Consider the following 20,796-nt stretch of genomic DNA (forward strand, 5'->3'; position numbering starts at 1 on the left):
CAAGAGCCTTGAAATGTTACAACTTGCAACTCTCTCCGTGGGAGAAAGGCCAGTTCCCGGGAAAAGGCCAGTTCCCACCACACAGAAAGCAGCTTTATATTTCTTTGTGCGTTGGTGGCCATAGGTCAATGGAGCGGCCAAACATGGTTGTACTCATGTTAAGACACAGGGGTATGAAGGTGGACTCATATCTGGGAGCCATAACTCTTTACTGGCTGACTTTGGGTCAAGGACATGGATATGGCTTGCTGAACCTTCCTTAGACTACACAGCTGTCTAGGATGCTTCCATCCAACTCTCTCTCTCTCATTCTAATGTTATCCCATCCTCTCTACACTCTCTTTATCACTAGAGGTCCAACTTGCCTCCTAGTACTGCAAGTTTTATTAAAAGAGTAACACAGGGGTTTATACAGAGGCCATCATGCAGCAAGACTTCTTAACAGTCTTCTTTAGGTATCTTTCTCCCCACAGTTCCACACCAATACCCTCTTCTTCCTTACAGTCCCTTCCCTCTTTTGTATACTCCTCTGCTCTGAGCATGCAAGTGCCCACCATTTCTGATGCTTCACAATCCCTACCACCTTGTAGAGTTGTTGAGAAATGCAGTATGGGCTTCTGCTTTGACTGCTTTTCTCTGGTAAGGAGTTGCCCCCTGGAATTCCATTGTATCAAATTCTCCACCTCCTTATATAAAATCTTTCAAATATTGTTATCTAGAGACACACACACACAGACTAGGTATATATAGCACAAAGATACTGAGCCTGAAGACCTTCATCTTTCTACAAGCCTTATTTGCTCAGCGTTCTATGAAGCAATGAGGCTGATTCCCACAGATAGAGAGGAGTCTGCAGGCAGGCATGTCAAACAAGAGGTTGCTTTCCTTGCTTTCTATTTGCTCATTGGCTTTCACTGTAAACATAAACAGAAGATCAGGAAGTATATTTCAAATCAGATAGAAGATTTAGCTACCTCCCAGAAGAGAGTAAAAGTCAAGTCTTATTTTGATTTATTTTCAGAATAAAATAAAACACATTCAGAGACTAGAAACATTTGTTTCCTCCCTAAGCAACCTTTTTTCCCCCTTAAAGTGTGAGAACATCTTAACTTACCATATTTAAAAATTAACTAGAACTTGCCAGATGTACAAAAATACGAGGAGTTCAGAGACACTTTCTCACACAGAAGCCAACCCATTTTGTCCCCTCAAAGAAAAGCACAAGTTTTCATCCAGGGAGAGTAGAGTTTGACTGATGTAAGATACCACAGATTTCAGGACTCCCACGTGGGTTTTCCCCAGAATAGAAAGTGAAAAGAAACAGCTGTCTAGTGTGCATGTTAGCGCTTCTCATCGTTCTTCTGTGTGCTTCTGACAGTTGAAGTTCTTCCCAGAGATGCTGATAGCTTTACTGTGCATTTGATAATTTAAAAACTCTTTCACATAGAAAAGGGTGGGGAAAGTGGTGCCATTTATCTTCTCTACGGAAATTTGATTCTCATCCCTTCTCACCAATAAATGAATCTCATTTCTCAAGTAGTCTTCTCCTTTTCTGAAAGTTATTAGAATATAAATTGATGACCTCCTGGAAATTCCATGGAAATCAGTATGTAGAGTAAAAATTCCTAAACCATAAATCTCTCTAAATGCAATTGTGACTGACCTGACTCCTAAGGAACATTGTTTCAATTAAATTAAAAAAAAAAAAGAAAAGTCACCAAGAATAGCTTACAAGGAAAGATAGGAGACTCAAAAACCTCACACTGGATTTAGCTCTGCTATTTTTTCCCTCTTAGATCTTTAAAAAATAATCCCTCAGATATTAAAGGTAGATTCTCCTGTTGAATTGATGCTCAAAGGAAAAAACTTGAAATTGTTCTCTGGTTGCTTTTTTTTCCTTCTGTACAATTTCTGGTATTCATGTAGCTTTCAGAGGACATACAATTCATACAAAATAGTATGTACATACAAAACATAAAAGTAATCAGAGAAATGCAAATTAAAAGCACAAGGAGATACCAGTGCAAACACACTGAATTGCTTAAGAGAGAGCTCTCACTAGAAGCAGACCATGCGGGTACCCTGACCTCTAACTTCCAGCCTCCAGAACTGTGAAAAAATAAATTTCTGTTGTTTAAGCCACCCAGTCTGTGGTATTTTGTTATGGCAGAGTGAACTGACTATACAGAGTAAAGATACAATAATACATTGAGAGAAGGTATGTGAAGATTTACCAATGTTAGAGATGTTTATAAAACTTTATTTAAGGAAAAGTAGGATTTTTTTCTCCTAATTTATGTGAAAAAACAAAGCAAAAAGATATTGTGTTGTCCTGGAGAAAATGTACAAGATCATCTCTCTCTGACAAAGCAATAGGTGTTGTACATCAAAGTACGATAAAAATATATCTCCCATATTTAATACTGAAATAAATTGTCTAAAAATCCATATATTGTGATAAATAAAATCATATATATATACACATATATTATATATATAAATGAGCTAGCATCTGTTGCCAATCTTACTCTTTTTGCTTGAGGAAGATTCGCTCTGAACTAATATCTATGCCAGTCTTTCTCTGTTTCGTATGTGGGTTGCTGCAACAGCATGGCCGCCAATGAGTGGTGTAGGTCCGCGCCTGGGAACCAAACCTGAGCCACCAAAGCAGAGCATGCTGAACTTAATCACTAAGCCACAGGGCTGGCCCCTAAAATCATATTTTTTTTATCAAGTTTACGAACAGTTTTCCATTTTGGCCTCTAAAAATAATCAAATTTATATTATTTGAGACCATACAAATAAAAACACATACAAATAGTTTTGTTAGTAAACTTATTCATGGAAAATAAAGCTATTTCTGGAGACTACTTTTTCATAGATGTGTGCTTGTTTCTCAAGAAGATAATATTATCAAATTTTTATAGTAAACTTTTACTCATCTACTGTTTTTTACTTTACTCTCCACTAAATTTTTCTAAACCGAGTATACCAAAACATCATTTCAAGGTAACTGAGGCACAGAGAGGTTGAATTACATATTCAAACAAGTACTAACGAGTTGAATTTAAATTCTAGAAATATGAAATGTAGGCTGTGTCAGAGTTCACTGGCTTTAAAAGAAATCAAAACTACCTCTGAAAAGAGCAGTTGATCAGAATTCCAGTCTAGACCAGAATGATGATTATGGTTGATTAGCTTACCGAAGAGGTCTGAAGACTACCAGACTCTAATAACTCCCAGGGGCAGCTCCAGAGGAAGGTTGCATACCTCACCCCACTCCTACCCTTGCTAATTCAGGTTTCTTTTCCCCAGTGAATTCTCATTGTTTTCATGATATGAAAATATTATGATATAAATATGATGTTTTCATATGTTATGAGGCTTTAGTATAGTAGAATAAAGCCATGGAATCAGTGATATCTAGATTAAAAACTGAATATGAACTGATTATAATCAAGTTCATCTCTGAAGTAGAAATAAACATGTCCTCCTTTAGGGCTTGATTTGAAGTTAATTGAAAGTATTTGCAAAATACCTAGCACAGAGCCTAGTACAAAGACTGTCCAAAAGATAAAAAGTATTGCTATTGAGATAGATTTAATCTTAGATTTGATTTAGTGATTATTCAGAAACTGCTTATTAGACTACATCGTAACAATTAATCAAATTTTGCCTATTAGAACACTCTCAATTTTACGTTTAAAATTCTAAGATGATTAATAAGTCATAAATATTTACTGAAAGACTTTATAATCTTTAAAATAAGTGAACTCAGTAACTCTTGAAAATAAGTTTCTATTTTAACAATTTTCCAAATTTTTTCTCTTCTGTTATTTATTCTTTTTCTTGTAATGTCAATGTAGTAATGTGAATATATGTGATACACAAACAACATGAATCTTAAAACAAGTAGCCTAATTGTTGAGAATTAAGAATATATTTAGAGTCATTCATGTATGATTGTATAAATACGTTTAGCTAATGATTAAACATGGTTGGTAAAAATTAACTCATCCATGTAACTTTTACCCCATTTTGAAAGTGTGGTGGAGTGTAAACAACAAAGATGGAGTATATGCCTTTATAAAACTTATAACACTAAGATTTTGTAACAGACCTGCTTCACTTCTTGAGGAAGTAACTCTTTTTGTAATATTTATTTAAGCAAGGTTTCTCAGGTCACTGACTGTTAAATAAACCTAGTTAAGTAAGAGTAATGCATATTAAAGATTTAAGAATTCCTTACCACACACTCTGCATTAACTCTCTTTTCCAGTATTTCCCCTTGCTGAGAAGTTTCAGGTTCTCAGATGTAGCATGATATAATAATTGATTATTTATATAACCTTTTTACTTTGCTGCAAATAGCTTAGGGGTTATAGACCTTATCCTTTTTCTTCCCAGTTTATGTAACAAAATACTTTTATTTTCCTCGTAGAGGTTATAGGAAATGATATATAAGTCTGTGTACGTAAGACTTGAATAATGGTAAAAAAGGGACAGCATGATCTTAATGTATTGTTGGTAACACAGTCACATTTCTTAGGCTAATTATAAATTAATGGTGTTTGATGACTGATGAGAGTATGATCATTTTAAATCACAAGTTTTACAGCTGCTCGGGGGCTTAGAGATGATTTAGCCCATCATGAAACCGAGGTTCAGAAAAATGTGGTGACTTGGACTACTCAGTTGGTAAATGAACAGGAATTAAAGACTGATGCCCCATCTTATATTTCAGTTAATTTCTGTTATCTCATGTTCCATTTAAAAGATTTAAATTTCTGACTGTTTAAAAAAAATAATTCATTTTAATTACATCAGTAATACAGTTTCCTGGAAAATCCTTAGGCTATTACAGGTAAGGTTAAAGTCCAATTTGATCACCAAACAAATCCCACAACATCTTTTTTCAGAAGGGTAAGCAAATTTCATATGGTGAATGTATCAATTTGGATTAGATTTAGTTAAAAATAGTGGTTGAAACAAAATATAAATTCTTTTCATTCTCATATTCCAGAAGTCCAGATGGTGTCAGTCAAGGCTGGGTTGGTGCTCCAAGGTGTCAGAGACCCTGCTCCTTTCTCTTGGTTCTCCATAATAGTGGCATTCAATTTAAGTCAGGATGGCAGCTGGAGCAACAGTCATTATATTGCATTCCAATCTCAGGAGAAAGTGTATCGTCCCCCCTTTAAGTATACTTCCTAGAAGTTAAACAACATTTTCACTTAGATCACATTGTGCAAAAGTTAGTCACATGGACATACCTAGCTGCAAGAGAGGCTAGGAAATGTAGTCTTTATTCCAGGAAGCTACATGCCCAGGTAAAACTGGGGCTTCATTTTCATGGAAGAAAGAAGAACAGTGTCTGCCATAGTAAGTGTCCTTGCACAGCAAGAATGCTACTGCTTATTACTTCCGTCTCCTGTCCGGCCGAGATATCTGCTGAAAACCTTAGTCATTAGCAAGAGATCCAGGCCTTGTAGAATATTAGGAGTTCCTTCCGCATTAGTGAATGGTACTTAGAAATCTATTCTTCTGGCTTTTCATGTCTGATATATCTGGAGATAATTTTTATCTTCCTTGGCACTCTCATAAGCATCTATTCCAGAAACAATAACAACAATAGCAATAAAACAGTAAGTTGCAAAATATGTAATAAAATGAACAACTCACCAAATAATACTATAATGTTTTTATGGGTATACGAATATATATGTAAACTATAGAAAATAACCTTGAAGGATGCATGCAAAACTGATAGATGGTTACCTTTGGTGTTGTGGGATTAGGGTTGGTGATCAAAGGACTTTAAGTTTTCTGTAATATTCCAAAGATTTACAACAAAATGAGATGTGTTTCGGGAGGTGGGAGGAGTGTAGAGTAGACTTAACCACGTGGAAACCTTTAGAAACTCTGGCGTATCCTAACTGGATAGGCATTGTATCATTTACAGGTTTTGGTTGTGAGCAATAGAAATCAATTCTAACGAACTAAATCAAAAAAGGAAATTTATTGGAGGATCACCGATTATCATAGATCTGAAGAAAAAGTTGAATGATAAGGCTATGTCATAAGAATTAAAGATAGTCACTGCAACTCCAGCTGCTTTTCATTCTTGTGTCTCTCTGTTTATGATGTACATTCCCATGACGTGAAGTGATGTTGGTCAAGCTTGAGGCATATTCGTTAGCTGAGGTTTGGGAGTAAGAGTTGCAAGTAAGCCGGTACCTTGATTGACTGTTCTACCAAAGCATAGGATGTGGGAGGGACCATTGCCCAAATAAACATCAGGCTTCTGTTACTGAGAAAAAGGGGAGGGATGTTGGGGAGGCAAAAACAACAGGTGTCTAAACTATCACAGAAGAACACATTCTTATGTGTATTTCATTCCTTCAACCATAAGTTTTAGACTGTTCTGTGGGTATGTGGGAGAAGGTTCTGTTTTAGAGCTAAAATTATTGATCTTAATTTTCGAAAGAGTCCTTTCTTGGTTATATTGCAGTGAACCACATTGTTTAACAACCTTTCTGTATTTTTAAAGTTCACTCAGAAATTGTTCTCTTTATTGCTCTTATTTACTGAGCTATCTACTCTCAACTTTTTTTAGGTTACATTATAGGAAGCAAGGGGTGCATGGGCTACTGTTTATAAATATTTGCTACTATTCCCTGGGCAGGATTATACTTTCCCATTCCATTGATTTCAGGCTTGGCCATAGTACTTGCTTTGGCCAATAAAATGTGAATGGAAGTGACATGTGTCTGTTACAATTAGACCCTCTAGGGGCTGCTGTATGGCCATGTTCTCTTTTCCCTCTGCTCAGTAACCAAAGATGTTTCTGATAGAGGCTGTTTCATCAGCCTCCCAGTTCATCCCTCCCAGGTGAAGAGCCACGGTCAATCTGCTGTTGATGCACAGCATAATTGAAAAATAATCCTTTGTAACTGTAAGCCACTGATATTTGGGCCATTTGTCACTAAAGCATAACCTAACTAGTCCTGACTGATGCACTTGTAAAATGAATTCTCTGTTTAAACTTCATGGAGAATTTCTGATTTTAAAAACAGACCATAAGTAGCAAATTAGGTAGAAACTGACCAAATGATTAGAAGATTATCATGTGAGCAATGGAGAAACAATACATATTTTCTGGGCAAGCAACTGACAAAATAAATTTGATATTTTAGTGGTTTAATATCAGAGCAGTGCATAGATATATCGTAATATGGAAAACTCGCTTTTGGACAGAACAATGGATAAGAAAATTTCTCAAATATCTGATTCTCTCCATTGGTACTAATTAGTGGTTATTTTTTATGTATATTTTGATATATGGATTTTTAGTTGATATTGATGCTACAAGCCAAGGCACATAAAGCTAGAAATGTAAAAGCACACTAGGTAGGATCAACAAAATAATCAGTAGGTTCCATATTGTGCACATCTATATTGATTTAATGAAACCTGGTAGCAATCTCTTCATAAAAAGAAATCACTAGGTCCATTTTACCTCTTAAATCTTTCTCAAATCTATCCCTTCCTATCCTGGATAGGAAGGGATAGATTTAAATTAGGTCTTCATCATCTCTTACTAAAGATTTGTAATAGCGCCCCAGTTAATCCTTCCAATGTTGCCCTCCTTTCAGGCTGTATTTCTCACAGCTGCTGAATATTCGTTCTAAAACACGAACTTGACCATCTTATTTCCTTGCATAAGACCCTTGTGGTTCAACATCTCCTGGAAGACAAGATTCAAGCTTCTTAACGTAGCATACAAGGCCCTCCTGGAAAGGCATTAAGGCCTGGTGGTTATGAGAATGAGTTCTAGAACTAAACTGCCTGGGTATGAATATAGGTTCTGCTCCTACTAGTGGTGTGGCCTTAACTAAATGTTTTATAACAATATGTCTATAAAAATGTTAGCTTTTATTAATATTATATGGTTTCTCCCTCACTTCCTACACTTACTTTCTGACTGCTTTGCAATTACCCAAGGGCACTTTGCAGTTTTACATCTCTGTTCTTTTGTTCCTTTGTAGTTACTGATACCTCTCTCCCTCTTCCACCATACTTCTCTTAAACTGGCTGATGCTGTCTCATCTTTTAACATTTAGTCAATAATTGCTTTAAAGATTAAGATTAAGTGACTTTTCCTTGAATAGGTAGGATATTTATCTTATGAATTCCTCTGATATCCATCCACATCTCTATTATTACAGTTATCACATGGTATGATATTATAGTGTTGATGTATCTATTCACCTCTATAAGACCACAGGCAACTTGAGAGCAGGAATTATGTCTCATCTATCTTTGTGCCTGGTACAGTTCCTGGTACACAGTAGACACATAATAAAAATGTTTGTTCAATATAGAGGAAATTGCCATATGAAGAAAGGATTATTATTTTGCAAATCACTCTTGAACTCACTTTTCATTATGTGGTTCAATGTTGCTTGATCGAGATCTTTGTGATAAATTTCCTTTAAAATTTACTTCCAGAGAAAGTTATTCCTCTCTTGAATTCTTAATGTTTCCATTTTATCTGAGCATGATAACTCAAGGTAGTTTCCTTTCTTGTTTTGATTATCCCTACTTATAGAGCTAACATTAATGCTATATTTCAGTAACCGAATTGGCTTATGTGTCTAGTATTTTAATTTTCTTATATTAAATAAGTTGTACTTAAATTATAGGCAATTTAAAATTATTGTGGGTAGTGAGGGGTATAAATATATTGAATTTTCATGGCATGATAAAAAGAATAAAATGGACATGTAAATGAAATTAACTATATCTGGCGTAAGTATTGATATGGACGTGTATATTATTTATAGACTTGATTCCAATTATTTGTAAATAAAGACTTTATAACTGTGTGAAATTAAATTGAGGAATCTGGTAGATTATAATAATTGTGTATGGCTTATAATGATTGTGTATAATGTGTATACCTGTTTAGTGTTATAAGGAAATTGTCACTTGGAATAAAGAAGCATAATTGTTGGCCCCGTTCGCCCCAGAGTATTTTAAGTATATTTGTTATCTAATATATTATAACTGAAGACTGCTTTTTATAGGACATTAACAAGTGCTGGTAAAGACCTGCAAGATAATTTTCTGAAGGCCCTGGCAGTGAGAGAAGAAGACAATCGCAATGGAAAAGTGAGCGTGAGTACATTTCATCCAACAGCTAAAAATGTACACACTAAAGACACAATTAGTATATGATACACAGTTAATAATATAACTTTTAATATCTACCCTGAAAAGTAATTCATGAGGGATATAATATGGCTCCTTATTGTGTCCTATATATTATGACAATATATGTAGAAATTTTTTAAAATTCCAATTTACATCTGTAGAATTAGCCAAATGGTGAAAAAAATTAGTATTCTAAACGTCTATTGCAGAGAAAATGCCTATACTCCGCAGACTGGTTGTCATCTCCAACTCTGTGCTAATCCTACGTTGAAACTTCACGCCTCTTTTTAGCCCAACCTCCTAGTACATTTCTCCAAGTCACACATCCACCCAACCCCAAGTTTTGCCCCCTGCCTACCTCTAGAAGATCGTCCTAGAGTCTGTCCTATAGTCCTACCTTGGCAAATGCGTTAGAAACCAAATAATGGAGAGACATGATCTTGAATCATCGAAGGAGAACATGCTCTTGCTTTATTAAAATGTGTGCTAGACCAAATATGTAAAGTTGCTAAAATTATTTGGAATAAATATTTGCTTTCACTCTTTGTTAATATAATATTAGTGATAACAGTCTTTTGTAAATCTTAAAATGTTCCAAGTCAAGGATAAAAAAAGACAAATACTCATGCTGAAACTGTAATAAGTGACTTACAGAATAGTAATCAGAAGTAGTATGATGAAAAATTTAATGCAAAAGAAAAATATGTGTATAAGAGATCTATTTTACCAAAGTTTTCTCAATTAAAAAGTTGGAATTTTGGGGGCCGGCCCGGTGGCGCAAGCGGTTAGGTGCGCGCGCTCCGCTGCGGCGGCCCGGGGTTCGCTGGTTCGGATCCCGGGCGCGCACCGACGCACTGCTTGGTAAGCCATGCTGTGGCGGCGTCCCATATAAAGTGGAGGAAGATAGGCACAGATGTTAGCCCAGGGCCGTCTTCCTCAGCAAAAAAAAAAGAGGAGAATTGGCGGATGTTAGCTCAGGGCTGATCTCCTCACAAAAAAAAAAAAAAAAAAAAAAAAAAAAAAGTTGGAATTTTTCTCACTATCAAATCCTTTGAAAATTTCACATGCAGACAAAATCCTCAGTGTACTTTAGAGAAGAAAAAAAATCATACCTTGGTTAGACAATTGTATAGAATTAACGTGGACTTGAAATCAGGGAAAATTTCTTGGAGGAAGTAGCTTGAGTGAGATTTGAAAGAGGTGAGGTTGGAAATATGGAAAGAGGCTAGACTTTGGAGGGCCTTGTAAATCACAACAGAGAAGTTTGGAATTTATCCGACCATTAATATAAAGAGCAGCTAGAAATGTGAGAGGAATGGCAGAAAAATGTGGTGTCACATGGAATCCATGATAAGGACTTAGAAGAAGGAGCAAATGATCATCAGTATCAAACAGGATAAGGACTGAAAAAGCTTCTACTGTGTCTGGCAACATGTAAACATTTTTTTAAAAATTTGACCAGAACAAATTCCATCAATTCTAAGGACGGAAATCAGATTCTATAGGGCTGAAAAAATGGCCCACGGTTAGAGTGGCACCAACTAACACACACAGCCTTAGAGACTCCAAGCCCATGTTTTTGACCACAATGGTATACTTCCTCTCAAAAATGTCTTTTTAAACCTTTCTGTCCTGTTGGTATTTCCTTTGACAATGAATGACAGCTCATCCACTCATTTACCCAAATCAGAAGTATGTCAGTTATTATAGACTCTTTATTCTCTCTCACCCATGTTGAACAAGCCAAAATTCTCCTAGATATAAGTCAGATTACTTCACTTTTCACCATCTCAGCAATCGTTTGCCTTGATTCAACCCCCCATTATATATTAGATAAATTACTATAACAGCCTCCTAAATGATATGCCTATGTATTTTCTTTCCCAACTCACATCCATTTTCCAGTGACTCAACGTGTATTTCTTGTGCACCTGTTCAAGCCTGGAACTGTTCTAGTCATGGGACACTGGGGCATTGCAGAATCCATGACCTTAAAGAGTTTATATTTTAGAGAGGGAGATAGAAAATAAGAAAGCAAAATAAAAGTGGAACAGTTAATTTCAGCTCTTGATAGGTGCTATGGAGAATATAAAATTAGAAAATTGAACAGAGAGTAGTTGGTTGCTTTAGCTACTGTATACAGGAAAATCACTTTGAGGAGGTGACATCTGTTGGGACTTGAATGAAGTGGAGAAGATAGCTGTGGAATTTGAAGGGAGAGACACCCTTAAATAAATATTGAAGAGGGAGAGATATCCCAAGAAGAAGGAACAGCATATTAAAATCTCCTGAGATAACAGCAATCGTGGCATAGGGAAGAGATGGTAAGAAAACCAGAATGGCTGGACTGTAGTTATTGAAGGGGATTATAAAGACCAATGAGATCACAGAGGAAGTTGGCAACCAGATCGTATAAGTTTTAAATAATTTTAATTTTAATTTTTATATTTATTCTTTTATCATTGTAGTAGAAAGTCAATGGATGATCTTAAGCAGAGAAGTGACCTAGTCTGGTTTACACTTTAGAAAGATTGATCTCTCTGCTGCTGTGCAGGCGAGGAGGTGTGGGAAGGAGAGCTAGAGCAGAGGCAAGGAGATAAGTTAGAGAGCTCTGTAATCAACTAGCAAGAGATGAAAACGGTGTGAAAACACTCTTAAACCTGTGATGAGAGTTGAGATGTAGGGAAGTTAATGAATCGTGCCTATATTTTGGAGGCAGAACAGACACCACTTACTGATAAACTGGATGTGGAATATTAAAGAAAGAGGAAATTAGGATGACTTCTAGGTTTTTGGCTTGAACAAGTGGGTAGATCATGGGGGCACTTACTGTGACAGGGGAACTCTTGAGGAATGCTTATTTCAGGAAGCAAGAATGAAAGAGTTCTGTTTTGGCTATATTAAATTTGTGAATTTAATATCAAATTTTAAAACAAATTTGTGAATTTGTATCTATTTGATACCCATGTGGAGAAGTTGATTGGTCATTTACATATGTTGGTTTGAGACTTAGGGGAGAAGTCTTGGCTAGGATATAAATCTGAAAGTCATTAACATCTAAATGGTATGTAAAGTCATAGACTTGCACAAGTTTACTAGGCAGAGAGTATAGGTAGAAAGAGTGAAGTCCTATGACAGATCTTTAGGACATCCAACTGTTAGACAACTGGAATGTGTGGAAGAGCCAGCTGCTGATACTGAGAAGTAGCAGGTAGCAGAAAAATCTCAAACATGGGAGAAGAAAAAATTTCAAAGGAAAGAATGCTCACCATGTCAAATACTGCTGAGAGGTTAAATAAAATGATGTATTAGTTTCCCATGGCTGCCATACCAAATTACCACAAACGGGGTAGCTTAAAACAACAGAAATTTGTTCTCTCACAGTTCTGGAGGCCAGAAGTCTGAAATCTAGGTGTCAGCAGAACCATGCTGTCTATGAAGGATCTAGGGGAGAATCTGTTCCATGCCTTTCTCTTAGCATCTGGTGTTGCCGGCAATCATGGGTGTTCTTTGGTTTGTAGGCATATCGGTCTAATTTCTGCCTCCATCATCACATGGGATTCTCCCTGTATGTCTGTGTCTGTCTTCTGGTCTTATAAAGATACCAGTCATATTGGATCAGCTCCCCTCCCCAATTGAATATGACCTAATCTTAATTTTATTACGTCTACAAAGATAATTTATTGACATCTACAATTTATTATATCTATTTCTAAATCAAGTCATATGCACAGGTACTAGAGGTTAAGACCTCAATGTATCTTTTAGAGGAACATAATTCAACCCACAACAAAGGATAAAAAGTTTGCCGTTGTTTTTGGGTAGATAAATATCATTGATTATGGTAGTGAGGGCTGTTTCAGTGGAGGGCTGTAGTTGAACATCTCATTGGAGTAGGTAGAGAAAAGAAACAAGTGTGTAAGTGAAGATAAGGAGAAACCATTGTTTTTGAGGATTTCTACAGTAAAGTGTAGCATAGACATTGAGTGACAGCTGGTTGGGGTCTGAAATCCAGGAATTTTGTTTTGTTGTGTTTTAAGATGGATAATATTCACCTATGTTTTATGTTAGTGGGAATGATCCAGTAGAGAGAGGAATATTAATGGCGTAGGGGAGAAAGGGAATACTTGCTGGAGAGAAGTCCTTAAAAGGAAGATGGGATCCAGAGCACCAGGAAATGATTTACCTTTGAGAGGGGCAGAAGCCACTATTAAAGTTAGAGCAGGAGAGAAGAAAGAGTCTATAGGCACGTCTGCCAAGTGGGTTGGAGGGTTTGGATTTGGGAAGATGAGATAGCTCTACTGTGAGTTTATCTATTTTCTCTACATTGTTGCTCAAAATGACCTTTAATTACATCATTATGATTATTTTTTCCCCTAGAAAAGGTCCTAAATTAAACTTTTATTGAATATGCTAAATAGTTAACATTTAATGTCAGGTGAGTGGTCACTGGTTTGGAAACTGGAATCTTGCCAGACTCATAGCTTGCTGACTCTGAAAATAACATATGGTCATTTATTTGGGCCTTTGAATTTGTGATATTATTATACACATCATTGTATCAAAAGTGGCATTTAAAGCTTAATTTTTTATCTCCTAGTCTTGTCTTAAAGCAGACACCAAACGGTTTTATGGCAAACTATTTGCAACAGAATACAGATATTTCAGAAAGATCTAATTATTAAGATCACAAGCTTACTTAAAAGCCATTTACTAAATGGATATGCTTTTTGAAAAGTAATCCTATAAAATATACAATATTCATGAGATTTGAATCTATGTTAATTTGCTGTCAGCAGAAATTATATGTGAGTTTTATGAGGTCTGAACTCTCCAAGGGAAATGACTATTTCCTAACCAATAGGATTTCTCTACATAATGTGTGGGTGCAAAATAAATGGAGAACTTCAACCTGAGGCACATTTGTTTCTCTTTTTGTTTCATCTTATTGAAAGTACATACTAGAAAAATTATTGCATGGTTTATAACTTGCATAGTTGACCTGAATGGTCTAATAAGGCTTGAAGGACTAATTCCATAGCAATTTTTCTAGGTGATTTTCTTTAACTGTAGCTAGGAAATGAGAAGATTAGAGTTACTTTCCCACACTCACAAGTTTTTATTTTATTTTTAAGTTTGCTGATCCCAGGTTTCAAATGCTATTCAGTGTAATTGAATCTTGTTCTGGGTGTGCTCTTTCTCCCTCTGGTCAACTAATTGCAAAGTTGATTTATTAGTTTTCTCCATTTAGGCCTTGAATTTACTCTGCTATAGAGCCTGGAGCCTGGAAAATAGCACTCTTCTCTGTCTCCCATCTCCATGGGCCCCCATCCCAATATTTTCAATGCTCGAGTTATAGGATTATTTGCTTGTTACATGCATTTATAACACTCCCACAAAGCTACTGCTTGGACAAGTAGTCTCGGATTATGCCCTGGGAGGGAACAGGGTTTTATGAAAATTGAAAGTTTATATAACTGCTATTCAAAGAATAAAAATTCCTGAAAATGTACTTCCTTTAAAGCTTTTAGTGGTTCAGTGGATCACATGCTGTTGACATAGATATTGTTTAGATGAATCCTTTTTTAGAAAAGCTTGTACTAAGCCAGAGATAACTTGATTTAATTCAAGAATCAGTATTATTTAATGAATGCCTCTGAATTTTATATATAATATGTACTACATATATGTGTATGTATAATATATGTATGTGTGTGTATATATATGTATATGTATGTATAATATATGTATGTGTATGTGTATATATGTATATGTATGTATAATATATGCATATGTTTGTGTATGTGTGTATTATATACATATACACATATACAAGCACTATATATAAACACACATTTATTTCTTTACATCTTTTCAAAATATTCTGTTTTAAATTACTTTGATGTTGTATGCTTTTGTTTAGACAAAACATTGAGTCTTATGTGCAATTCATGTACAAATGTTTAAAAGGATTAATTGTGTAGTACTTCGAATGACAGGTACAGTGAGTATTTTTTCCTAGTAATATAACTATTTAATTTTATTTTAAATGTGAGTCATTCATGTATGAAATTTCTACCTCAGGCCTCATGTATTTCAGATTTAAAAATCTTTTAAAGATTAAAATGATTAACCATTTCCTTCTCATTTGTAAGCAGATTTATTGTTTCCTGTGAAAGTGTAGTCTTCTGATTACTCATACTATAAAGTTTTTACCACTGCCACCACAGTGAGGCATTTATTAAGTGTATTCTTATGACAAGCACTTCGAAACGCATATTAAACAGATCTGGTTCTAGATATCCAAAAACTCACGTCAGAGGCAAATCATGGTGATGCAGGTGGACATACAAAAATTCAAAGAGAACTGACACATTGTGTGAATATATGAGATATTTCAAAATGCCTTTTCTTAGAAAAATCAGTGAAAATGTTAAATAAATTAAATATTTAAGTGATGCTGAGATTAGGAGTATTTTTTTCTTACAATTTCCAGAAATATCTTGATAGAAATGGTAAAATTACAGAGGATGCTTGAATGAAGACATAATATCTTGAGAGCATTTCATGTAAATGATAGAGACTAAGGAAAATTTTAGAGGTCAAGATGCTGATTTTACACAGGATGCTTGTGTAAAGAAAAGACTATGCAGAAATTAGAGTGAAGAAGTAATGTGGGTTATTCTGAGACAAAAATTTCCAATTTCTTTCTATACTACTCTAAGGTATTTACATAATTGACCAATCTTTCTCTCCTATCTTGGTGTCTATGACATAATTATCTTATAGTTTTCCTCCGTTGCTGAGGAAGATTTGCCCTGAGCTAGCATCCGTTGCCAATCTTCCTCTTTTTTTTTTTTTTTTGCTTGAGGAAGATTAGCCCTGAGCTGACATCTGTGCCAATCTTCCTCCACTTTGTATGTGGGTCACTGCCAAAGCATGGCTTGATGAGTGGTGTAAGTCCATGCCCGGGATCTGAACCGGCGAACTCGGCTGCCAAAGCAGAGCACACGGAACTTTAACCACTACACCACAGGGCTGGCCCCAACTTTCTTCTAACTTTTGATCTCAGTCTCTTTCTTGGGCTGACCACCTTATACCTCCACTTGACCTGCATCTCTTCCACTATACACATTTTCCCTTGGTGAATCATCCAGACCCATGAACTCACTGACTATGTGCTTCTTACCACCAAAACAGAGGCCTAGATCTTTGCTGTCCATCTGTTAATTAATTTATTCAATTATTCATTAAATGGTGTAACTGGTTCTGTACATTGTACCATCTTCTGGGAATAAAATGGATGGCAAGTGCCTTATGGAGTTAGAGTTGCTTGGGAAAGAAAGTATAGGACAAGAAGTAAGCAGACAAGAAAAACAAAATTGCTGCTGTGATAGATGCTGTGAAGAAAAAGCACAAAAAGTTCTGATTGTGTATAAGTGGGTTGAAAGATGATATGATCAGATTTTCAGACAGAAAAGATCAATATTCCTTCAGTATAGAGAATAAATTATGGAGAGGATAAAGCAGATGCTAATAAATGAATTGCAAGACCAGATAAGAGAAGTATGAGATGGTAGCCTGGACCAGGAAGATGAGAGGGAAGATGAAGAAAAGAACTGATTTGAGAGCTATTTAGAGGGTAAACTAGGCAAGGTGTGGTGACAGTTAGAGTACAGCTAAGGAGGAGGTTGAGGCAAAGGAAGTGGCCACGGATAACTGGCCTTCATAGCTGGATAGGCGGTGCTGATACTCTTCGAGACATGGTGCACTCAAAGATCAGGAATAGGGTACAGAGATCGTAGATCTGGTTTTGGACAAGTTGAATTTGAGTTGTCTTGGACAAAAGAAGTTGTTGAGGTATTAAGTAGATAGCTGGAGGAAAAGATCTCCTAAACTCTACCCCAATGTCCCAATGTTTATCTCCACATTACTGTACCTCAGATACTTACATTTAATCTACAACTAAACCAAATTTCTTTTCCTCTTCTACTCCTCAGATCTCACATCCATTTGGTCATCAAGCCCAATCAATTCTCCCTTTGTAAATATGTCTCAAATAAACATGGGGGAGGTGACAAGAAAGCCAAAGAGCTAGGCAGCAGCCAGCTCTAAGGGCTCTGTTGTGCTGTGCTTAGCAGAATGGACAATGTCCTGCAGAAGATGGGCATCCATGAAAGAGTTTACACAAATGGTCAATGTGATCAGATGTGTATTTTATTATTGTTATTTATTTATTTATTTATTTTTTTGCTGAGGAAGATTCCTGCTGAGCTAACACCTATTGCCAATCTTCCTCTTTTTGTATGTGAGCCACCACCACAGCATGGCCACTGACAGACAGGTGGTGTAGGTCCATGCCCGGGAACCAAACCTGGGCTGCTGAAGTGGAGCGTGCCGAACTTGACCACTAGGCCACCGGGGCTGGCCTACAGATATGTATTTTAAAAGTACACTGGCTGCAGTATGTGAGGATAAGCATGGGTCTGTAGGGGTAGAGGATGAGATGAGACAGGGAGGTCAACTAAGAGGCCATCGTAACATTTCAGACAATAGATAATAAAAAGGTAGGAAAAAGAAATGACAGAATGAATGGTGTGAAAAAGATGGATTTGAGTGATGGAGGTGATAACTGCAAACCATGTTCTTTGTTTTGATGTGGGAAATGGTGAGAGGGAGTTTTTGAGTACTATTCACGTGTTTCTATTTGAGGGATTCAATGAGCCGTTTTATTAATGGGAAGAGAAGTTTGATCTTGGCTTTAGAGGATTTAGTATAGTTCACTGGTTAAGAGCATAGGATTTGGAGGTAGACTGTAACTACTCAAGTTCCAGATTTACTACTTACCTACTATTACAGATGGCGAAAGGACTATGCTACATCTTCTAAGCCACAATGTTCTGCTCTGTAATGTAGGGATTAAAAAGTACCCTTATCTTAATATTGATTGAATATTGAAAAGAAAATGTAGATTTAACACTTGACACACTGCATGATACATGACAAGTATTTAATAAATAATATGATTTCTGCAGTAAAAGAAAATTATAACATTGCTAGAGCTATAATTGTAGATAAAATAAAAGTTGTAGAAAATATGCAGTACTTTTGTTGATAGCTTTTAAGGGAAGCATTGAATAGTTTTGAGTCTCTCTTTAGAAAAGATGGTTGAAAGAGTTCCTTGAGGTAATCAGATATTTAGCGATATTATTAGGGATCTAAAGATTGTTGGTCACTGGCAGGTTATTATAGCAATCAGAACATTTAAAAAAACACCTTTACGTTATGGAATTTTTTGTTGTTGTTATAGGCAACCACAGTCCATTTCATTAATTTTCTACTCTGTGCAAACCACTTTGCTGTTTGCCATAAACAAAGATGGAAAAGGCATGGGCCCTCCCTTCAGCGTTTCTAATGTAATAAAATTATGTAACTCTTTTAAGTGGCTGTGTGGTGGGGTGGGGTTCAGGTGGGAGGAGTTGTTATTTTTCAGATGGTAGTAAACTAAGAATCTTGGATTTATTGAATGGAAAAAACAAAAATAAAATATTCCCTTCCTAATCAGAGACTCAAGAGGATTGTAATGGAAGGTCACATGCTGTTCCAGGCTGGGCAAGTAGAACCTATTGACACTTATTTTCCCGCTGAATGTTGACTATGTAAACAGTTACATGGCTGACTAGTTTGGGCTTTGAAATGTGCATTATTGAAGCTGGTATAAAAGCACTGCTTACAGCTTTTCCTTCAGAGTCATTCAAAGAAACCACTGTATGTGGGTCAGGAAAACCTATGAATTAGGCAGTTCCTAATATACCCATTTCCTGTGTTGAAATCTCTATGAAACATAAGATTGCGTTGTATATGACCAGTAACATTGTGCTGACATGATCTTTTCCCTCCTTGCTATTTTCCAGCTTCTATAAAATGTTCCCTTTCAAGAAAATGAAGGTATTATACAGATGTTTATTTCCTTTTTAATTGAATCCTTGCTTGTCCACTAATAAACCCTTATGGAAATTATATGACTCATATAATCTTACCTTCATTTTAAACAAATTACGTCAATGTGTGGAAAATAAAATGCACATCAACTTCCATTTCACTAAAAAAAGTGTAGTTGAATAGATCTTTAATTTTTAATTTCCTGGGTAAAAATATGATATAGAGGCAGTGAGAAATTCTGTAAAGAGTAGAGGTTATGGAGCCATATTAATCTGAATTTGATTTTTGGATTTCCAACTTATTACAACCCAAATACAAGTTCCTCAACTCTACAGTGTCTGTTTCCTCTCCCATAATATGGGGATGATAATTTTCACCCAGCTTAGATATTTCTGGAATAAAATTATCTAATGGTTAAAGCACAAATAAGCCTACTCCTTAGTCGATGTTTAATACATTGTAAATAATAAGTGCTGTGTTAGTTCAGGTTCCGTAGAAGCAGAGCCTCAGATGCAGATTTTAGTGCAAGTGATTTATGAGAAAGTTCTCTCATGTGAAACCTGTTAAGGACATGAGGGAAGCATGGTGTAGAGAGGAAAAAGGTAGGCAGAGATGTGGGTTCAGTGGAAGTCTAGCCTCAGTCTGATCACACGGGGAGCTATGGAGCATGAACTGTATCCGAGTTAGTTCTGCCCTGAGGCAAGGGGGATGTGCTTGAACACACTCTCCTTCCCCTTTCATGTCTCCATCAATTAATCATCAGCTGCCACAGAGGTTGGGGGAGGAGGGAGTAGAGAGGCTCAGTCAACTAAGGGCAATCCTTTCTGAGGAGCGTGCAGGTGTGAACCATTAGCCATTAACACCTGCGGCGTCTGGAGCTGAGCACACCAGCCTGGGAACGGGGATCCTAGGGACCCCACTGAAGGCAGTTGCGAAAGCCTAGTTTTAGCCATTTTTGAAAGAAAAGAATGCCACTCTTTTAATAATGTAATCTTATATAGGCAAAAAATATTTTTGTTTAAGATATTTAAATTTATCAATCATTTTTATATGAAAGTTTAATTATTTCTTTAGTGTCCCATTTCCATAGTCATTTGAATTAAAATAAGATGTATTTTACTGCAAAAGTATCTTTATTCACAAATAATCAGTAGTCCAAACATGGTTTTCAGGTCCAGAAATTTTACATATATAATAAGCTTTCCCATTTAAATATTATCTCCACTAGTACACATCCCGTATAGAATAGGTGCTGTTTTGTTTGGATTTGACAGAATCAAGCCAGTGAATCTACTCATGGGTGAGCAACCAGCATCATGCCCGAGTGCATTCACAAAAGATATGTTTGTGAATATAGTACATAATAATTGTTGTCATAACAAATGGAGATACAGTTTAGTACTCTCTAAACACTATGCATTTTCAGATCTAGTGCAATATTTTTTGGATGCTTTTGGTTGCTTGCGGAATATAAAAAAGAGTAAAGCTGACATAAGGTCACCAAAATTAGGAAAATGAATCTCTTTGCCACATTAGGGAGTTGTTATATTCTCAATGTTCTGTGCAAACAAGTTACCTTAGATATTTATCTAATGGCGAAATGTAGTAGGATTCTTTAGACATCAATAGAGGTATGACTAT

General features: G+C 36.1%; 1 protein-coding gene across 4 annotated transcripts in view; it reads left to right on the forward strand.

Annotated features, from left to right (window-relative positions):
* The window catches only part of CFAP299 (cilia and flagella associated protein 299), a 560,265-nt gene that overhangs the window by 214,632 nt on the left and 324,837 nt on the right, over nt 1-20,796 (forward strand). For 3 of the 4 annotated variants that reach the window (XM_058547349.1, XM_058547350.1, XM_058547347.1), the window contains exon 3: nt 9,087-9,177. In XM_058547349.1, the coding sequence (XP_058403332.1) occupies nt 9,087-9,177 (91 nt within the window). The remainder of the gene's footprint in view (nt 1-9,086; nt 9,178-20,796) is intronic. The other variant, XM_058547348.1, reaches the window with a different exon arrangement.

This window comes from Diceros bicornis, chromosome 8, assembly GCF_020826845.1.
Source record: "Diceros bicornis minor isolate mBicDic1 chromosome 8, mDicBic1.mat.cur, whole genome shotgun sequence".
Classification (NCBI taxonomy): domain Eukaryota; kingdom Metazoa; phylum Chordata; class Mammalia; order Perissodactyla; family Rhinocerotidae; genus Diceros; species Diceros bicornis.